The sequence below is a fragment of the Mytilus edulis genome, chromosome 1 (genome assembly GCF_963676685.1).
Source record: "Mytilus edulis chromosome 1, xbMytEdul2.2, whole genome shotgun sequence".
Lineage (NCBI taxonomy): Eukaryota > Metazoa > Mollusca > Bivalvia > Mytilida > Mytilidae > Mytilus > Mytilus edulis.
The window spans coordinates 107,756,706-107,779,512 of NC_092344.1; the positions used below are offsets into that span (position 1 = coordinate 107,756,706).

The 22,807-nt window shown below is 32.2% G+C and overlaps 1 protein-coding gene across 1 annotated transcript in view; it reads left to right on the forward strand.

Annotated features, from left to right (window-relative positions):
• Positions 1–6,920: 6,920 nt before the first annotated feature.
• Positions 6,921–22,807, forward strand: part of LOC139497637 (mucin-22-like) — a 326,590-nt gene continuing 310,703 nt past the window's right edge. The window contains exons 1-2 of the mRNA XM_071285886.1: positions 6,921–7,041; positions 18,600–18,845. Of these exons, the coding sequence (XP_071141987.1) occupies positions 6,921–7,041; positions 18,600–18,845 (367 nt within the window). The remainder of the gene's footprint in view (positions 7,042–18,599; positions 18,846–22,807) is intronic.

A 22,807-nucleotide genomic window follows, 5' to 3' on the forward strand; every position in this document is an offset into this window, starting at 1 on the left:
ATGGTAAAGTTAATTATTCATCCATAAAATTTAGAATAGGAATGAGAAATGTGTCAAAGAGACACCAACCCGACCATATAACAGACAACAGCAGAAGGTCAACACAGGTCTTCAATGCAGCGAGAGATTCCCGCCCCCGGAGGCGTCTTTCAGCTGGCCTCTTAACAAATATATATACTAGTTCAGTGATAATGAACTCCATACTAAACTTCAAATTGAACACTAGAAACTAAAATTAAAAATAATACAAGACTAACAAAGGCCAGAGGCTTCTGACTTGGGACAGGCGCAAAAATGCGGCGGGGTTAAACATGTTTATGATATCTCAACACTCCCCCTATACCTCTAGCCAATGTAGAAAAGTAAACGCATAACAATACGCACATTAAAATTCAGTTCAAGAGAAGTCCGAGTCTGATGTCAGAAGATGTAACCAAAGAAAATAAACAAAATGACAATAATACATAAATAACAACAGACTACTAGCAGTTAACTGACATGCCAGCTCCAGACTTCAATTAAACTGATTGAAGGATTATGTCTTTATCATATGAATATCAGGCACAATCCTTCCCGTTAGGAATTTAGTATTATACCATCATAGCATATATAAGAAGAACATAACCCGTGTCATGCCAACAACTGGTTTACCAGTTCATTTATTAGTTTTTAGTTTGGATCAACGAAATTTATACAATGTAGTTGGTTTACAGTTTGATTCAGAATAAACACCGACAAAGCTAGATAAAACAATATTTTTTCTAATTACTGCCACAATTTGATATTGATTAGTATTGTATTTTTTATTGTTATTAATAAATGTTATATCAGTCTTACAAATCTAATCTTGAATTCTATTCCTATTCTATCTTTTTTTGGGAAATCTTTTTAGAAATTCAAATGTGACGCCACTTTGTGCGTTGATGGCTTTGGCTAATTTGGCTGTGTATTTTTATGTAATGGTTTAGGTTGTTTTATGTAATGCATCCGTTCTATTCTGCAGTCAGTCACAACTTTTATCATGTATATCTATTATATAATCATCTAATAAAATTTACTGTTTGCAAAAGTATGAACTATTCTAAATTATAAGGATGTTCTTATCCCAGGCAGAAAACTCTATTGGCCACAACTTTTAAGAACGTTTGGTACTCAGTGTTCTTTAACTTTGTACTTGTTTTGGCTTTCTAACTTTTTTATCTGAGCGTCACTGGTTAGTCTTGTGTGGAAGAAACGCACGTGTGGCGTATTTAATTTTAAACCTGGTACCTTTTGTTAGTTATTATTCGTGTATTTCTCTGTCCTATATGTTCTCCCATTTATTTGTATTGTAGTCTTGTCATGTAATGTTGTCATTTTAATGTTATATTTAACATTGCCATACAAGCGGGAGGTTTGGTGTGCCAGTAAACCAGGTTTAACACACCATGTTTTTCTTAAAATGTCCTGTACCAATTCAGTAAAATGGCCATTGTTATATTATAGTTCGTTTCTGTGTGTGTTACATTTTAATGCTGTGTTTCTGTTGTGTCGTTGTTCTCTTATATTTGATGCGTTTCCCTCAGTTTTATTTTGTTACACGGATTTGTTTTTTTTCTCTATCAATTTATGAGTTTCGAACAGCGGTATACTACTGTTGCCTTTTTTAAACAATTCAAACGAGAAAACTAACGGCCTTATTTATGTACAAAAAATTAACGAAAAACATATATGTAACAATTAAACAAACGACACCCACTGAATTACAGGCTCCTGACTTGGGACAGGCACATACATACATAATGTGGCGGGGTTAAACATGTTGAATGTTTACTTTGATAATTATAAATAACGATTTTAGGATATAGTCTAGATATTCTATGATTATCATTTCATTTTGCGACATCGTTTTGATTTTAAACATCTAAAATATTTCTAAACTTCGCAAAACAGTTAAGTTTCATCATTCTATATCTCCTTAATGTTATTGTTTTATTTTGTCTAATTGCGTTAAGCTCTGTTTTTTTACGAGAGGGGGATGTAAGGATGTGAATCGCATTATTGTGTTCAGCCTGTCGAGATGTAAGCCATTTAAACCTTTAACAGCGTATGGGTGCGACAGCCCCCTCCAAATAGCTATACAGGATATATAAATAGTACATTGGTGTTTGGAGAGAAAAGCTCCTATGCGACAACCCCTGCTTATTTTATAAGGGGCTAACTTATTAGGAGTTGATGCGTCAGCTACATTTGAAACCTAATTAACTCTATCTTCATATATTTTCTCTTGTAATTAAAATTTGTTCTGTTTCGATGTGTGCAGATTAGTTTATCGTGGCCTTTTTTGATTGCATTTACTATTAATAGTGTTAGGCTTTAAAAGAAAATACCAAACAAGCATATGTTTAAGAAAGATATAAGAGACTTGGATTGTATGTCCTTAAAATGGTTTGGATTGATTTAGTGTTCAAATCTACTTCACATAAATCAAAGAATAGATTCACAGTATTTCTGAAGCCTAGTTTTAATATGATAATTAAATCTAAGTACATTAAAAATGGTGTTATGTTGTATTTTACAAATAGTTTAACTTTATATATGGGATTGCTGTCTTGTAGATCGGGGATCAGTTTGAATGAAAAAAGATCCACTTCAGTTTGTCTGCCTTTCAAAAGAAACGACCTAAGATTGTGATAAATTTACTCTTTAGTAATGTCATTAAGTTACATAAGGCTAATCAATATAGGCGTTTACACAGTGTCTATTGTCTTTATGTTACTATTGGTTGTTTTTGTGCTTCGTATCAATCTCATGAGTAAAACTATTTCCAGCTTATGTTTTTCATTTTTTTTAATATGTTGTGCTGTTATACAACCGTCCAGGTTAGTAATGATTGAGCTTATTTCTTAATATCAAGAGCTTCTAAATCAATATTTGTCGTTTGTTGCTGTCTGTAATATTCGTTTTTACGATTTTTTTTGTTACTCACACCCAGGTCGATGGTAGTTCGTTTGGCATTTTCTCATTTTGTCTCTGATTGATAGTTGTCGCATTCGATATCACACGAATTATCCTTATTTAGAATAAACCTTTTAAAATAAAATTCTGGAACATGTACAAAAGTACATTGTTAAAATATTGTTTTTTTTTTTCTAATACCAGCATGACCAGTGTGATTGTATTTAAACGTGTTATGCTTTTATTTTGAAAGAAAACATTAAAAACAAGAATGTGTCCTCAGTACACGAATGCCCCACTCGCACTATCTTTTTCCATGTTCAGTGGACCGTGAAATTGGGGTAAAAACTCTAATTTGGCATTAAAATTAGAAAGATCATATCATAGGGAACATGTGTACAAAGTTTGAAGTCGATTGGACTTCAACTTCATCAAAAACTACCTTGACCAAAAACTTTAACCTGGAGCGGGACAGACGGACGGACGAACGGACGGACGAACGGACGCACGGACGAACGGACGCACAGACCAGAAAACATAATGCCCCTCTACTATCGTAGGTGGGGCATAAAAAGAAAAAAAACATACGAACATTTAAGGTCGAATTGATTACTTTATCCCTAATAAGCAGTATTGAAAAGTGTCAATAACTTTCCGAGAAAATATAAAATTATAAAACTATATACATGTAATATGAATGCCAATAGTAATTTATTTGTCAACTTTTATGGGTATATAATTATAATATGAAGAAGTATAATTTTGTTTTAAACACAATTGATTACTTTATGCAAACGAAACTATTTCGATAAGTGGCAACGATTTTAAAGACAAATATAAAAAATAATAACACTAAATAATATATATAGCATAACTTAATGGTCTATCATTGTAGGCATACAATTATAATGTGTTGAAAATTATAAGTTTGTTTTAAAACATGCCGTTGCATCGAATTAAAAGTTTGTATTGTATAATTAAAGATATTATGAATAATATGCAATATTGATAAGTAAAAATCTAGGTTAAATGTTGCTAAGATAGCAATGCCATGTCCAAGAATTCGTTCTGCCTTTCATGTGCTTGCGCTAGTATTCACCCATAGACAGTGTTTTGTAACAAAAATAACTTGTTATTCTTCTATTATAATTATGGTATACTTTGAACGACAAAATTATTTTTAATCTCTATCTATGTGGCGTTTACATTCTGACGTCAAACGCGCGGTTGTAAATGTAAATCTAACTACTCGGTCTAAGTACGTAAAGATGTTCACACATCGTTGGCAATATTAGGGAATTTGATGCGACTGTCATACAAGTGAGAGGTTTAGCGCTATAAAACCAGGTTCAATCCACCATTTTCTACATAAGAAATGCCTGTACCAAGTCAGGAATATGACAGTTGTTATGCATTCGTTTGATGTGTTTGAGCTTTTGATTTTGCCATTTTATCATGACTTACATCTAGAAATTGACAATTAGGGTCGGCTGAAAACAAACTTTACGACAAAAGAGATGATTTCAGCTTCCCAATTGTGACCTTTTCTAAACAAAGAGTTACAAATTGTGAAGTTAAAATCATCACTTCGTACATTTTACGGACGCCTTCACGAATTAGTTGACCCACAGGCGCTTGTGTATATAATACAGATAAAAAAATTGAAAAATGTTGATTAAAATATTCAATTTTCTATATTTATAATGCATATCTATCACTTCTGTGCATGTCTCATCTAATTTCGATTTAAACGACTCAGAGAAAATACATAATTTTACTATGCATACTAAGAAACAAAAAGGCAACTAACTCGACGCCATTTTTCTGCTATCTATAAATAAATAAATTGACCTACCTGGATTCCCCCAACGATTTTTATTGGAAACGTGCCTTCCTTGCCGTCAGATCGCAGACATCGTTTATATTTATCAAATCGGTATTGTTCGTAACATTTTTAGTCCATCTCAAGCATATAATAAACAGTTTTTAACTATTCTGACTTCTTTCAAATTTTCGGGCCCGGAAGTTGACTATTTTTCCAAAACTTTTGTGAACGGGAAGTATTTTTCCCGGACTTTTTAGGAATGGAATATTCGTTTCACAGATGATATCTTGTATGTTCTTTATGTCGTAATTACATTCCCGTTCCCTTTTCATGAATGTGACCTACCGAATAAGACTATTTACCGGCTTTGAAATATCATGAGCAACACGACGTGTGCCACATGTGTAGCGGGATCTGTTTGCCCTACAGGAAGCACCTGAGACCACCATCATTTTTTTCGTTGGGTTTGTGTTGCTGTTGAACCCTTATTTGTGACATTTTTACCTATTGTGACTGTTTGTTTTGTTCACGCATCATTTTCAATATAATGGAATTTGATGCGACTGACATACAAGTGAGAGGTTTGGTGCTTTAATCCAGGTTTAATTTAACATTTTCTACATAAGAAGATGCCTGTACCAAGTCAGGGATATGACAGTTGTTATCCTTTCGTTTGATGTGTTCGACCTTTTTATTTTGCCATTTTATTAGGGACTTTCCGTTTTGAATTTTCCTCGGAGTTCAGTATTTTTGTGATTTTTCGTTTTATGGTTGAAAATTCTTTACTTCTTCATGAAAAAGAGAATTTTACACGATCGGAAACGATCAATGTCCCACTATATTTTTCTTTTGAAATAAGTCATAGTTGCGTATTTGAGCTAAGCCTACAGCTTACACGTAAATTATGATACCATTTTTGAGTACTGTTTGGTTGAGTAGGTACTCAGTACTCACCACGGTTCAGACGTTTTTATCCAAATATGCTCAAAAATGCAAGTATTATCCCTGATTCCTCAAATAATATTTAGTAATAACCTATTTTTTCAGTTTGAAATTAGCATATTGACAGAATAACCCAATAATGAAAGGTACATGTAAGAACGTCTCTAAGTGAAGTAAGTATAGCACAGACATATTATCATCGGTACACAGTGTTTCTTAAAATATACAATAAAAATATACAATAAAAAAATGAATGTGCCATGTGTATTCTCCTAAATACCGTTTGAAAGACCAGTGATCGAAATAACAATCTTTATGTGAGGGAAAGATTTATATATTATATTCCTAGATAACCCCCCCTGCTCTATGCTGTGCCTCTCTCTAGCAACGAACGTCGTTAGTGTTAGCTTAAGTTATCTGTTAACATATTGTTTTGACATTTTCAAGGAGGTTAAATTTTATCTCTGGAAATTTTGGAATTTTACATATAATAAAGGCACTTTTTTTTTTATTGTTGCAACCCGTAAATTTACCATATCGCATTGTTTTGGGTATTGCCTTTGTCACATATAACACAGATGTTCATTTTCAAGGTCTTGGATTAAAGTTGTTTGAAAATCAATAATCAATATTCTGTAGCTACTTGCTTAACTAAAAATCGAAATCAAAACGATAAAAAGATGGGATAATTGTTCAAAATAAAACTCTTGAAACAACAAATATGGAATTAAGTATTTACATGTTTTAAATTGTAGATGTATAACGTGAGACGAAAATAAAATATAAAGTTGAATTGAATTGTATTATTCATCAGGGATGTAATTACAATTGTCATCTTTACATTGTTGTTTCCTATTAGAACATACAATGATATATTTCAGCAATTATGCATTTCTTAGCTTTCCGTGCATCACAAATCGTCATTGGCAATGGCCAATCAACAATTTCTTAAAAAAAAAAACGCAAAAAAACCCACATAAAATGATATAAATTCTTTTTCTTTGGAATTTTTAGTCATGCAACAACCGGACGTCTGCTCATGATGTTGCTGCCTAATATAACTCACGTGATCTTCGTTTTGATTTTTTTGGTGAGGAATTCTCTACAGCATACTGATGGTTTTCATGTTGTAACTAGGTCACCGCCAGGAAACGAATATCTGATCACAGAAAAAAAAATAACGAGAAGTGAAATTCATTGTGCTAACTGGTGTGCAATGACAGCTACCTGTATGTCAGCAGTCTTCAACAGTACAACAATGCATTGTGGGTTGTATCGTGAATATCAATCTGCCAGTAACAGCTCATCCCAAGAGGAACAACTGATCTTGCAAAGAGGTAAACTTTATTCCTCTTAAAGATGGCTAAAGTATCATTTTTTCATCATATTTTTTTTGTAAACGCTTTTACATAAGCAAGTACTGAGTTTTTTTTTAACGTAATACCTCTGTTAAAAATAAGTGCTTGATCGTGTGTTTTTATTCATTCTACCGAAATGGAAAATTCTATGTTAAGAGGGTCTGCAATTCAGTTTGACAGCTTCAAATATACTAATATTTGACCTTTTCAGACTGAACCTCGATTATAATGTATGAATTCGAAATAAATGTTAAAAAAAAGAAAAACAGTGCGTAGACAACTCCGTTTACATGCATTAATAATTTTCTAAACATAATTACTTCCAGGAACTCATATGACTAACATTTCAGTTAAACTTGCTGCTTACAAATCTAAGCTTGAATTCTATTAAAATTCTATCTTATTTTTGGGATTATTTTTTTAGATATTCAAATGTGACGTCACTTTGTGCGTTGATGGCTTTGGCTAACTCGGCTGTGTATTTTTATGTGCTGGTTTAGGTTGTTTTATGTAATGTATCCGTTTTTATTCTGTAGATAGTCTCCACTTCGGTTTTATCAGGTATATCTATTAAACAGTCATTTTATAAAATTTACTGTTTGCAAAAGTATGAATTATTCTAAATAATAAGGATGTTTCCTATCCCAGACAGAAAACCCTAGCCGTCTTGGGCACTACTTTTTAAAACTTTTGGTCCCCAGTGCACTTCAACTTTGTACTTGTTTTGGCTTTTGTAACTTTTTTATCTGAGCGTCACTGGTTAATCTTGTGTGGACGAAACGCGCGTCTGGAGTATTACATTTTAAACCTGGTACGTTTTGTTAGCTATTATTCGTGTGTTTCTCTGTCCTATATGTTCTCCCATTTATTTGTATTGTAGTTTAATGTTACAATTAACATTGCCATATAAGCGGGAGGTTTGGTATACCACAAAACCAGGTTCAACCCACCATTTTTTTCTTTCTAAAAACTGTCCTGTACCAAGTCAGAAAAATGGCCATTGTTATATTATAGTTCGTTTTTGTGTGTGTTACATTTTAATGTTGTGTTTCTGTTGTGTCGTAGTTCTCCTCTTATATTTCATGTGTTTCCCTTAGTATAGTTCACAGTATAGATACTATTCTGTACGCTATCCGGAAGTCGCGATTTTCGAAGCGAGAACTTTTTGAATCACATTTTAAATTTGATGGGTATACTGAATTAAACGGTAAGTTGATCATCTGTACATTGCTTAATGATTAATTCAGCCGACATCGATATTCTCAAATGGTTTAGAATTAAATTCCGCACATTCATTATTCGTATCTTTGCCTTAATCAAGAGATTTTCAAGTGCATCACTAAGAAAAATCAGTCGGCGAACCTAAAAACAATCTTTTTACCCTCTTAGTGTTCAAATTAACGTAAAATCCAGACTTAATTAACTAAATGAAGTATATTTCAAGTGGTGGTAAAAGTTTCAACCAGATCTTTTGAATTTCTCACTGTACGATCAGTCTCGCTTGTATATTTTAAAACTGTATGATTAGTCTTTATGTCACTGTATTCTAGTGGTGATTTCAAAGTTATTTACGATACATAAGAAGGTGGCATTTTTCTAAATAACACAAATATCTTTCAATACATTTACATCCTGAAACATATTTTAGCTTAATAGGGTGTACTCGACTTACTACATTAAGTATAAGGATGTTTAAATGTTGCTAAAATAAGAGGAAGGTTTGATGTATACTAGTATATAAGTTTCAGAAATGTCCTCCGTTATACTTAAAATTGTACAAACACACAGATTTAGTTGTTACATATAAATGCATGTATTTACACACATTCGAGGCCGTACTGTAGCCTATAATTGACCACAGTTCCTTCACTTTGTTTAAGATGTAGAGCTGTCTCTTTGACACTCAATTGTACACCATTTTGTCAAGCGGGGGGTTAAAGTGATGAAGAAGTCCGTCTTTCCGTCCGTCCGTTCGACCGGTACAATATGTTTCGCCGGTTTTGTAAGCGCATCTCCTCATAAACCACTTTATATACATTGGGGGTTCCGGCAATTTTTAAACGGAGAGGGGGTCAAATCCAGGAGAAAAGGGGATTTCAAATATATGTTCCCATACAAATGCATTGATAGTTAAAAAAGGGTTTCAAACTGCCGGATCCCCTTTTTTTTAAATCCGTCACTGATATAACTATTAATTAATCTTATTCGGATTCCTTATCATAAATGATAATGACTGTATTGTGCACCGTCTATTTCGAATTTTAGTAAAAATCTTTTATGGGGTTACTTTATATTAGATACGGACTTGAACATTGCATTATATGGGGGCACCCTTCAGGTATTTCCAACACCTCCTAAACCAATCATTAAAGTTTTCTGAAATTGCTCCATTTGTACTCGATTAATGCATTATGGACCTTCTATTTCTGTAAACTTACCAAAATTATATCACATGAATTAACCCCCTACGCAAAGCTGTCTTTATCCCTTTTTTGTTATTTTAAAAGCGACAAGCTTGATTTATGTTATCATCAATTGGTCAACGGAGGACGGTGTAAATAATCTTTAAAAATGTAATAGCTATAAACAGATAACTGTAACGATACACTATTACAAAGTCCACAAGCGAATCATGTATTACATTTTAGGCATTTGATTTTAAATAAGACTGATGGAACAAAAATACAATTATTTTTCCATCTAAAAAATTCATCAGAAATATATTTGTATTGTCTGATGAAAGTAATTACACGTTAAAGTTCCCTGGATAGTTCATAATATCACATATACACGTATATACCTTCAAATTGCTGTTGTTTTTTCTTCAAAATCACGACTGGTCATACAGTCAAAAAATCTGAAATCGCTTCTAGAATACAGTCAGTTCTAGACTGATCGTACAGTAATTTATTTTGGGATCCTCAAGGAAAACATAATTTTTTATGGGAAATACGAATATTTTACTTAAATACGAAAAGAATATTGAAACAGTATATATTTAACTGTAAACTGATGCAAATATTTGCAATAAAAGATTATTTGCTTTGTACTACAAGAGCAGAATTGTCCATCGATTTCACTTTTTTCTACCAAGTTGATGTGATTCACACGTATATTTTATATTCTAATGCATGTTTTTGTTACAGTAACTCATATTTATGATGCTATATATACCTTGAAGATGTTCAAAGCACTTTGTAGATATAGGAGTAAACAAATGATGAGAAAAGTTACCGTAGGCAAAACCGTCCTGTTAGCCGGTTGGAAATCATGGCCCAAGACCACAATTAATGACCCCGCTTTTCGTTGTTCACGAATATAGTTTCCTTTAATTATAGTGTATTTTTTCTTTATTTTTTTTCTTTCCCTTTCTCATTCATTTCTTAGCTTTTCTGGGGTGGAAATGAAAGAAGAGAGCTGAAATAAACTTTTAGATGTTTTATTTTAACTGATTTTAATAAGGAAAGAGTGATTAGGCCAGGTGCAAAAAGGTTATATTTACACTTTTCGGATCATCTCTTGACTTGCCTATAGGGGTATGGATGTGTATTGGCCAAATTTGTATGATGTAAACATGCAATTTTTCTGAAAATTGCATATATTTTTGGACTTGTACTGTACATTACACACACAAAAAAATAGACAAAAAGAATAGGCAAAACTTTTTTAATGCGAAAAAAACGTTATAAAGAAATGATAGAGGAATTAATTGTGGTCTCGGGCCTAAGAGGTGCATTTCAGCAAATTTTGAATTTATACTTTGACAACTTCTCTGAATGATCTGATTTATTTGATAAAATTTGTAAAAAAAAGTCCCTTTTCAGCTGATATGCCCAAAAAGTAGCTTTTTTCAATATTTTTGCAAAAGCAGCATCCTTAATTTTTCTCTGACATTTTTTTTTATATCTATTTGTGTTTGTGGTATTTATTTAACGTGTTTTACTCATTTGTGAACTCTGAACACAAAGAAAAGTGGATAAAAGCATAAAAAGAATGCAAAATGTGCTGTTTTAATAGTCTAGGTCTAACGGTCCGTACGAAGCAAGTGAAATATGAAGTTCTATGCACTTAAAAATTGTATTCCTTTAAACAGATTGCACTGAATCTATGTCAAAAGCACTTAGTACTGGTTGTTTAAACTTGTCTGTTTCACAGAATACCTTTATTTTCTTCTGTTGGATGGCTGGTGGTTAAAATATTGGCATTTTAAGACTGAAATTTCATGCAGGTTTAAACAGAAAATTGAAAAAAAAACTTTGCATCAGACCATACTGTCTACATATATAGTTAAAAGCAACAGTCTTGTTACATCCAGGCTTCATATTTGATCATATCTCAGCATGGATTTGAGCAAAAAGAAGCATATTTCCATCTCCAATATCATTTATATGCAATTTAATAGGGAAATATAGGGTACGGCCCAAATTGACAACTTGTTATTTTAAGCTTGACATTGCTTAAGACCATGTAAAACTCATTTGTTATGCTATTTGAAACTTTTATTTACATGAAAAGAACATGTATGATATGTAAAATGTTTTGTTTTAACTCAACAACTTCAGAAAATTGTTGTAAGTGGAAAATATTACATTTCATATAAGGCCTCGCTTCATTTGAAAACCTCTATTTTTTGGCATAGGCACATATGAAATTAATTGTCAAATTTTTATAAGTCTCATACATTAAGTATGCTATAAATGACTTTAAATAGATAATATCTTATACATTGAGACTTTAAAAAGTGCAATTTGGTGGTTTATTTTTTATTTTTGATGCCAAAATTTGAAAGTTGAAATTGTTCTATTTCAACGTCACAATTCAGCAACAAAAGTTGAGGTATAAAAAATGCCACATTTTCTATAATATATATCATATGGCTTTGAAATTTTGTAAACTGACTCATAATACACTAAGCTTAAATCATGCCAGGTTTTATTGAAATTGGTCAAGTTTTTGGTCCCTAATAGGCCCAAGACCACAATTAATGACCCCGCTTTTCGTTGTTCACGAATATAGTTCCCTTTAATTATAGTGTATTTTTTCTTTATTTTTTTCTTTCCCTTTCTCATTCATTTCTTAGCTTTTCTGGGGTGGAAATGAAAGAAGAGAGCTGAAATAAACTTTTAGATGTTTTATTTTAACTGATTTTAATAAGGAAAGAGTGATTAGGCCAGGTGCAAAAAAGTAATATTTACACTTTTCGGATCATCTCTTGACTTGCCTATAGGGGTATGGATGTGTATTGGCCAAATTTGTATGATGTAAACATGCAATTTTTCTGAAAATTGCATATATTTTTGGACTTGTACTGTACATTACACACACAAATAATTAGACAAAAAGAATAGGCAAAACTTTTTTAATGCGAAAAAACGTTATAAAGAAATGATAGAGGAATTAATTGTGGTCTCGGGCCTCATCGCTTCGAAAATCGCGACTTCCGGATAGCGTACAGAATAGTATCTGGCCCAAGACCACAATTAATGACCCCGCTTTTCGTTTTTTCGTTGTTCACGAACATAGTTCCCTTTAATTATAGTGTATTTTTTCTTTATTTTTTGTCTTTCCCTTTCTCATTCATTTCTTAGCCTTTCTGGGGTGGAAATGAAAGAAGAGAGCTGAAATAAACTTTTAGATGTTTTATTTTAACTAATTTTAATAAGGAAAGAGTGATAAGGCAAGGTGCAAAAAGGTAATATTTACACTTTTCGGATCATCTCTTGACTTGCCTATAGGGGTATGGATGTGTATTGGCCAAATTTGTATGATGTAAACATGCAATTTTTCTGAAAATTGCATATATTTTTGGGCTTGTACTGTACATTACACACACAAAAAATTAGACAAAAAGAATAGGCAAAACTGTTTTAAAAACGTTATAAAGAAATGATAGAGGAATTAATTGTGGTCTCGGGCCTAAGAGGTGCATTTCAGCAAATTTTGAATTTATGCTTTGACAACTTCTCTGAATGGTCTATTGGTATTAATTTGTCAAACTATATGAGAAGAAATGATTTCCACTTTTATTTGATAGAAATTTTGAAAAAAAAGTCCCTTTTCAGCTGATATGCCCAAAAAGTAGCTTTTTCACTTTTTTCAATATTTTTGCAAAAGCAGCATCCTTAATTTTTCTCTGACATTTTTTTTTTATATCTATTTGTGTTTGTGGTATTTATTTCACATGTTTTACTCATTTGTGAACTCTGAACACAAAGAAAAGTGGATAAAAGCATAAAAAGAATGCAAAATGTGCTGTTTTAATTGTCTAGGTCTAACGGTCCGTACGAAGCAAGTGAAATATGAAGTTCTATGCACTTAAAAATTGTATTCCTTTAAACAGATTGCACTGAATCTATGTCAAAAGCACTTAGTACTGGTTGTTTAAACTTGTCTGTTTCACAGAATACCTTTATTTTCTTCTGTTGGGTGGCTGGTGGTTAAAATATTGGCATTTTAAGACTGAAATTTCATGCAGGTTTAAACAGAAAACTGAAAAAACTTTGCATCAGACCATACTGTCTACATATATAGTTAAAAGCAACAGTCTTGTTACATCCAGGCTACATATTTGATCATATCTCAGCAAGGATTTGAGCAAAAAGAAGCATATTTTCATCTCCAATATCATTTATATGCAATTTAATAGGGAATATAGGGAACGGCCCAAATTGACAACTTGTTATTTTAAGCTTGACATTGCTTAAGACCATGTAAAACTCATTTGTTATGCTATTTGAAACTTTTATTTACATGAAAAGAACATGTATGATATGTAAAATGTTTTGTTTTAACTCAACAACTTCAGAAAATTGTTGTAAGTGGAAAATATTACATTTCATATAAGGCCTCGCTTCATTTGAAAACCTCTATTTTTTGGCATATGCACATATGAAATTAACTTTTGTCAAATTTTTATAAGTCTCATACATTAAGTATGCTATAAATGACTTTAAATAGATAATATCTTATACATTGAGACTTTAAAAAGTGCAATTTGGTGTTTTTTTTTAATTTTTGATGCCAAAATTTGAAAGTTGAAATTGTTCTATTTCAACGTCACAATTCAGCAACAAAAGTTGAGGTATAAAAAATGCCACATTTTCTATAATATATATCATATGGCTTTAAAATTTTGTAAACTGACTCATAATACACTAAGCTTAAATCATGCCAGGTTTTATTGGAATTGGTCAAGTTTTTGGCCCTAATAGGCCCAAGACCACAATTAATGACCCCGCTTTTCGTTGTTCACGAATATAGTTTCCTTTAATTATAGTGTATTTTTTCTTTATTTTTTTCTTTCCCTTTCTCATTCATTTCTTAGCTTTTCTGGGATGGAAATGAAAGAAGAGAGCTGAAATAAACTTTTAGATGTTTTATTTTAACTGATTTTAATAAGGAAAGAGTGATTAGGCCAGGTGCAAAAAAGTAATATTTACACTTTTCGGATCATCTCTTGACTTGCCTATAGGGGTATGGATGTGTATTGGCCAAATTTGTATGATGTAAACATGCAATTTTTCTGAAAATTGCATATATTTTTGGACTTGTACTGTACATTACACACACAAATAATTAGACAAAAAGAATAGGCAAAACTTTTTTAATGCGAAAAAACGTTATAAAGAAATGATAGAGGAATTAATTGTGGTCTCGGGCCTCATCGCTTCGAAAATCGCGACTTCCGGATAGCGTACAGAATAGTATCTGGCCCAAGACCACAATAAATGACCCCGCTTTTCGTTTTTTCGTTGTTCACGAACATAGTTCCCTTTAATTATAGTGTATTTTTTCTTTATTTTTTGTCTTTCCCTTTCTCATTCATTTCTTAGCTTTTCTGGGGTGGAAATGAAAGAAGAGAGCTGAAATAAACTTTTAGATGTTTTATTTTAACTGATTTTAATAAGGAAAGAGTGATAAGGCCAGGTGCAAAAAGGTAATATTTACACTTTTCGGATCATCTCTTGACTTGCCTATAGGGGTATGGATGTGTATTGGCCAAATTTGTATGATGTAAACATGCAATTTTTCTAAAAATTGCATATATTTTTGGACTTGTACTGTACATTACACACACAAAAAATTAGACAAAAAGAAAAGGCAAAACTTTTTTAATGCGAAAAAACGTTATAAAGAAATGATAGAGGAATTAATTGTGGTCTCGGGCCTAAGAGGTGCATTTCAGCAAATTTTGAATTTATGCTTTGACAACTTCTCTGAATGGTCTATTGGTATTAATTTGTCAAACTATATGAGAAGAAATGATTTCCACTTTTATTTGATAGAAATTTTGAAAAAAAGTCCCTTTTCAGCTGATATGCCCAAAAAGTAGCTTTTTCACTTTTTTCAATATTTTTGCAAAAGCAGCATCCTTAATTTTTCTCTGACATTTTTTTTTTATATCTATTTGTGTTTGTGGTATTTATTTCACATGTTTTACTCATTTGTGAACTCTGAACACAAAGAAAAGTGGATAAAAGCATAAAAAGAATGCAAAACGTGCTGTTTTAATTGTCTAGGTCTAACGGTCCGTACGAAGCAAGTGAAATATGAAGTTCTATGCACTTAAAAATTGTATTCCTTTAAACAGATTGCACTGAATCTATGTCAAAAGCACTTAGTACTGGTTGTTTAAACTTGTCTGTTTCACAGAATACCTTTATTTTCTTCTGTTGGGTGGCTGGTGGTTAAAATATTGGCATTTTAAGACTAAAATTTCATGCAGGTTTAAACAGAAAACTGAAAAAACGTTGCATCAGACCATACTGTCTACATATATAGTTAAAAGCAACAGTCTTGTTACATCCAGGCTACATATTTGATCATATCTCAGCAAGGATTTGAGCAAAAAGAAGCATATTTCCATCTCCAATATCATTTATATGCAATTTAATAGGGAATATAGGGAACGGCCCAAATTGACAACTTGTTAAGCTTGACATTGCTTAAGACCATGTAAAACTCATTTGTTATGCTATTTGAAACTTTTATTTACATGAAAAGAACATGTATGATATGTAAAATGTTTTGTTTTAACTCAACAACTTCAGAAAATTGTTGTAAGTGGAAAATATTACATTTCATATAAGGCCTCGCTTCATTTGAAAACCTCTATTTTTTGGCATAGGCACATATGAAATTAACTTTTGTCAAATTTTTATAAGTCTCATACATTAAGTATGCTATAAATGACTTTAAATAGATAATATCTTATACATTGAGACTTTAAAAAGTGCAATTTGTTGGGTTTTTTTTTTATTTTTGATGCCAAAATTTGAAAGTTGAAATTGTTCTATTTCAACGTCACAATTCAGCAACAAAAGTTGAGGTATAAAAAATGCCACATTTTCTATAATATATATCATATGGCTTTGAAATTTTGTAAACTGACTCATAATACACTAAGCTTAAAGCATGCCAGGTTTTATTGGAATTGGTCAAGTTTTTGGTCCCTAATAGGCCCAAGACCACAATTAATGACTCCGCTTTTCGTTGTTCACGAATATAGTTCCCTTTAACTATAGTGTATTTTTTCTTTATTTTTTTCTTTCCCTTTCTCATTCATTTCTTAGCTTTTCTGGGGTGGAAATGAAAGAAGAGAGCTGAAATAAACTTTTAGATGTTTTATTTTAACTGATTTTAATAAGGAAAGAGTGATAAGGCCAGGTGCAAAAAGGTAATATTTACACTTTTCGGATCATCTCTTGACTTGCCTATAGGGGTATGGATGTGTATTGGCCAAATTTGTATAATGTAAAATGCAATTTTTCTGAAAATTGCATATATTTTTGGACTTGTACTGTACATTACACACACAAAAAGTTAGACAAAAAGAATAGGCAAAACTTTTTTAATGCGAAAAAACGTTATAAAGAAATGATAGAGGAATTAATTGTGGTCTCGGGCCATCTACACTGTGTAGTTTGTAACCCGGATTTGTTTTTTTTTTCTCAATCGACTTATGAATTTCGAACAGCGGTATACTACTGTTTCCTTTATTTTCAGGAGTATCAATTCAATACAAAGTTGTGTCATTCCAAATGCAAAACTATACGTTAAACCATTTTTTTATTATGTTTTACAAAAACTGATCTTCTTTTGCATTCGTCAATTTTAGTATGTTTTAGAATAATTCCACTTTCGCTGCGCACCTCTAACGAAACTGTAATCGTCACAAATAAAAAGAAATGTACAACAAAGACAGTGTAAAAATACAAATAAAAACCAATGTCGACCTTTTTTTAAAAGTCAAACCTTCCAGAACTTCAAGACCCAAAATGATATATTTATATGCCATGTATATATATAAAAAAAGAAGTGTGGTATGATTGCCAATGAGACAACTGTCCACAAGAGACCAAAATGGCACAGACATTAACAACTATAGGTCACCGTTGAAGCGCCAACCGTTATTGTAAATGGTTTGCAGATATTATACAAATATCTATTTTAAAGTCCAAGGAATAAAACTGTTTTGAAGTCCAAACTTTGAATAATCAAGAATAAGATTTGTTAGAATTAAATAAAAGCAGCTTTATTAAAAGCTAATATCGTAAATAATAATTATGAATCAATAACGATATATCTAAATAGAATTGCAGTGACAGTGTGTGCTACAATAGTGAAAATACATGAATAGTAAAATCTAGGTCATGACAATGTAAAACAATTCAAACGAGAAAACTAACGGCCTTATTTAAATAAAAAATGAACAAAAACAAATATGTAACACAAAAACAAACGACAACCACTGAATTACAGGCTTCTGAATTGGGACAGGCACATACATAAAGATATAATGTGGCGGTGTTAAAAATGCTTGTTAAAACATTATATAAACATCACTCTATACAGACATAGACCACATGTTTAACTCTTTATCTCAGCAATGCGATATAAAAAGATGACAGAATTTTGTAACAGAAAAATCAAAATGGCCAAATAATTTCAATAGCCCAAATAATACGGCTTTGTGTTCTCGCAATATTTTGTCGTATATCAAGATGTGACTGTTAAAAAACTCCCGTTAAAAGTCGGCACAAAATATCACTTTTAATAGATTAAGATAAAAATTAAGATAATAATAGTTATCTAACAATATATTATTCTAATCGATTTCATCACCCTTTCATCTTTGTTCCGTTAATGAAACAAATAAAGTGTAAATTGACCATACATTATTGTAATGGTATTGACAAGTTAGGAATAGCAATGCTAATAGTGCATTCAGAAAGATGGAAGGAAGAAAAAAAATCGTGCAGCTAATACGCTTATCAAATTGAATTTATAATGAAGTATTGAATCAAATTGACCGACTATTCGGTATAGAATTGTTCATTGTTGAGGGCTATACGGTTGCCTTTAATTGTCTATATTTACTTTATTTGATATCTGGTGGATATTTGTTTCATAGGCAGTTATACCAAATCGCTTTAATTTTTAATATTTGTTACAGCAATAGTTGCATCTACATTTTCTATGTAAGTAATTTAGACAGAAACTAGTAATAAAATATAGAATAAATATCACTTTTATAGACGTGTCTACAACAACACCGGTCGCTGTAGAATCCGGAACAACTGACGGGACATATAAATCAGATATGTCAACCACAAAACAGACAACAACATCTTCTACAGAGATTGGTGACACATCAACCGTCACAAATAGAATTACCAGCAAGGCAACGAAAGAAGCCTCTACCTCAACAGGAAAAACTACAATACTAACAACAGAAGCGACGACATTTTCGTCACAACAAAAGAACTGGACAATTCTTGGAGGTACTACACATATATGGCTATGTTGATCGAATATTATTCATTAAATCTAAAGATAGAATACAAAAACGAATCCAGATTAGTCTGTTTCATATCTTGTCTTCTGTACAGAATTTAAATGAGGGTCGATTGAGAATTGTTTTTTTTACGATAAATGAGATTATTTTGATGTCGATCATTTTGACCATAAAAAACTTTAATGTCTCAACATTCTAGCATCACCTGTAAGTGTAATACAATGTACATATCCGCAAGTTGAAACGTATTGAAGGTTTGCGTTTGAGGCAATAACAACAATTTATACCTCGATGTTTCTGATTTACTTCGTTTTTTACTTATTTCTAACCTTTCATTTTTATCTTTCCGTTCCTTTTGCCCTAAAATAGTTGCAACATGGAAATGCTTCCATCATAAGTCGTTATATAACTTAACAAGAAGTGTGACTTGGATGGAGAGTTGTCTCATTAGCATTCTTATATATATTACATGTATATATGGTGATCGAATAATTTACGTAAATACGGATTAATTTGTTTAGTCTGTTTAGTCATCTATCTACGTAATTTCGTTATCCAAATTAATGAACGAAAGATGTTCATTGACGCTTTCTTTCATTACTGCGTTAAAATGTGAGGAAAATGATTGCATGTAATGCATATTTACAGTACATTATATTGCGTAAAAGATTAACAAAACAAATCTCTTTCAGAAATAAACGTCGTAATCCAATACCCAATATAAACTACCAAGAAACTTAGAAATCTAAAATCACGGAAATTGAGTTCCCTAAACATCCTTGCAAGCAGCAGTAAAAGTTTGTTTGCTTCAAGATACCTATTTCTGAATATCAGTTAGCTATATATATATATGGGTGGGTTCGAATCCCGGCGAGGGAAGAACCAAAAAATTTGCGAAAGCAAATTTACAGATCTAACATTGCTGGGTTGATGTTAAGACGAGTTGTATATATATTATGTACACAGCCATGTATCACCATCATTGATGGCGATCTAATGGATACATCTGTTGTAGAGTTGTCACTGACTCAGACGTACTTATAAATATAATTATTTTCTGTGACTGTATATTACATTAATTTGTAGGATCCTTTACTATAGATAATTTAGCTGATCTGTAACAATAACATCTTCATGCCTCATATATCATGTACTGTAGTACGCCGCTAGATTAAAACTGACGAGGAAAGGTAACACACGGCCAGCGAAAGCTCTTTTTTTGAGAGCCCATGTGGTCGTGTGGTCTAGCGGGACGGCTGCAGTGCAGGCGATTTGGTGTCACAATATCACAGAAGCATGGGTTGGAATCCCGGCGAGGGAAGAACCAAAAAATTTGCGAAAGCAAATTTACAGATCTAACATTGTTGGGTTGATGTTTAGACGAGTTGTATATACATTATGTACACAGCCATGTATCACCATCATTGATGGCGATCCGATGGATACATCTGTTGAAGAGTTGTCACTGACCTAGACGTACTTATAAATATAATTATTTTCTGTGACTGTATATTACATTAATTTGTAGGATCCTGTACTATAGATAATTTAGCTGATCTGTAACAATAACATCTTCATGCCTCATATATCATGTACTGTAGTACGCCGCTATATTAAAACTGACCAGGAAAGGTAATACACGGCCAGCGAAAGCTCTTTTTTTGTGAGCCCAGGTGGTCGTGTGGTATAGCGGGACGGCTGCAGTGCAGGCGATTTGGTGTCACGATATCACAGTAGCATGGGTTAGAATCCCGGCGAGGGAAGAACCAAAAATTTGCGAAAGCAAATTAACAGATCTAACATTGTTGGGTTGATGTTTAGACGAGTTGTATATATATATATATAGTGTCTAAAAATAGCAACAATCAACATTCAATCTATCTAGGTGTGGATCAGTTTGTAAATTAACTGATGCAGTTACTAAATTAAATTATATAAGTGTCTAAGAATGTAACTTTAACACACTAAGGAGTGTTATAAAATTAGTTGTTATATTTTATATATTATTCACGCAATATTTCGCTAAACAAATTAGCTTCATCGGGCGTGTGCATCTATCTAGGTGAAATCGGATGCATGACAAAAAATATCTTTGTAGCTTGACGTTTTTGTGTAAAAGTTTAACATATTGATTGATGGGGTATATAAAACATATTTTTGCCGTTTATTGTACATAACAATTTTTAAATCTAAACAAATAGTTGTTTTAGTTAAATAGAATGAAATTCATGATTTATTCCTTTGGTTTTGGGTAGAACTGTTTTTCATCCCTCTCATTAAGTCCATCAGATTCAAGGGTACGTAGCTGATGCATCCAGAACCTTTCTCTCTGTTTTCTCCTTTCGGAGTCCCAATTTTGATTTACCTCAATTATTTGAAAGGTGATATTATCAAAAGTATGTCCTGTTCTTAAGAGGTGTCTCGTAATTGGACAGTTTCTTCCTTTTGTATAGAACGACCGGTGATTGTTAAGTCTGATGTTGAATGTAGTTTCTGTTTCACCAACATACTGCAGCTTGCAAGTTCCCAAAGTAAGAATATAAATACTATTTTCCGTTTTGCAATTAGATGTAACATAGATGTTGTATCACTGCTTTGTTACTGTGCTGCTGAAAGAGTGGTCAGTGTTGGCGGCTTTACAGCACTTACAATTGCTCCTACCGCATTGTTTGTAACACCCAAATTTAGAAGTTTCTGGTTTCTTTACTTTTGATGTCACAAGTATGTCTTTGAGATTTTTGGGTCTGCGATAGGCAATAACAGGAGGTGATGGAAAAATTTCTTTTAAGGAAGAGTCATTTTCGATAAGACGCCAGTGCTTTCGGATAGTAGATGAAATATTTGTCAAATCGGGATGGAAGGTTACAAAAAACGGAATTCTATCTGCACGGGTCGTCTTATCTTTATATCCCATGAGGCTAGCTCGATCTTTTTCTTGGGCTTTATCAAAAGCGTCTGTGATGTTTTTGGTTTTATATCCTCTTGATTTCTCACATTATTGTGAAATGCAAGTAACTTTTTTTTTATATTTGAAATGCTAAATAACATAAATAACATACTACCTTAGCTGTATTTACAACCACTAGGTCGATGCCCCTGCTGGTGGAGATTTATTTCCCCGAGGGAATCACAAGCCCAGTAGTCAGTACTTTTTGTGCTGACATGAATTATCATTGATATTGTTATATTTATAAATTATCTGTTTACAAAATATTGAATTTTTAGAAATACTAAGGCTTTTTTAACTCAGGCATAGATTACCGTAGCTGTATTTGGCAACACTTTTAGGAATTTTGGATCTCAATGCTCTTCAACGTCGTACTTCATTTGGCTTTTTTCAACTTCTTTGGATTCGAGCGTCACTGAAGAGTCTTTTGTAGATGAAACGCGTGTCTGGCGTATATATATATGATTTAGTCCTGGAATCTATATCTACACAAATATATTTATATCATTTTATGATGCAGATTATTATAAAATGTTGATTCTTTATATGTTTCATTGACCTATAATGGTTTACTTTTTTAAATTGTTATTTGGATGGAGAGTTGTCTCATTGGCACTCACACCATATCTTCCTATATCTATTTGGAGAATTGTTTGATCCTTAATGCTCTTCAACTTTGTACTTGTTTGGCTTTATAAATATTTTGATATGAGCGTCACTGATGAGTCTTATGTAGACGAAACGCGCGTCTGGCGTACTAAATTAGAATCCTGGTACCTTTGATAACTATTAACATATTTTTGCGAAATTTTATCAATCTCCATTTTCTGTACATAAAGGTTTCTTACGGAACATACTAGATTAATTTTTTTTCTAGGTATTGGCATTTCAATTGGCTTATAGAACATAATCACACATCAAATACTTTGCCAACGTATATGTCAACTTTATGATAAAACACTATAACTTTAGGAGTTATCAAATGGTTTTCGAAAAAGATT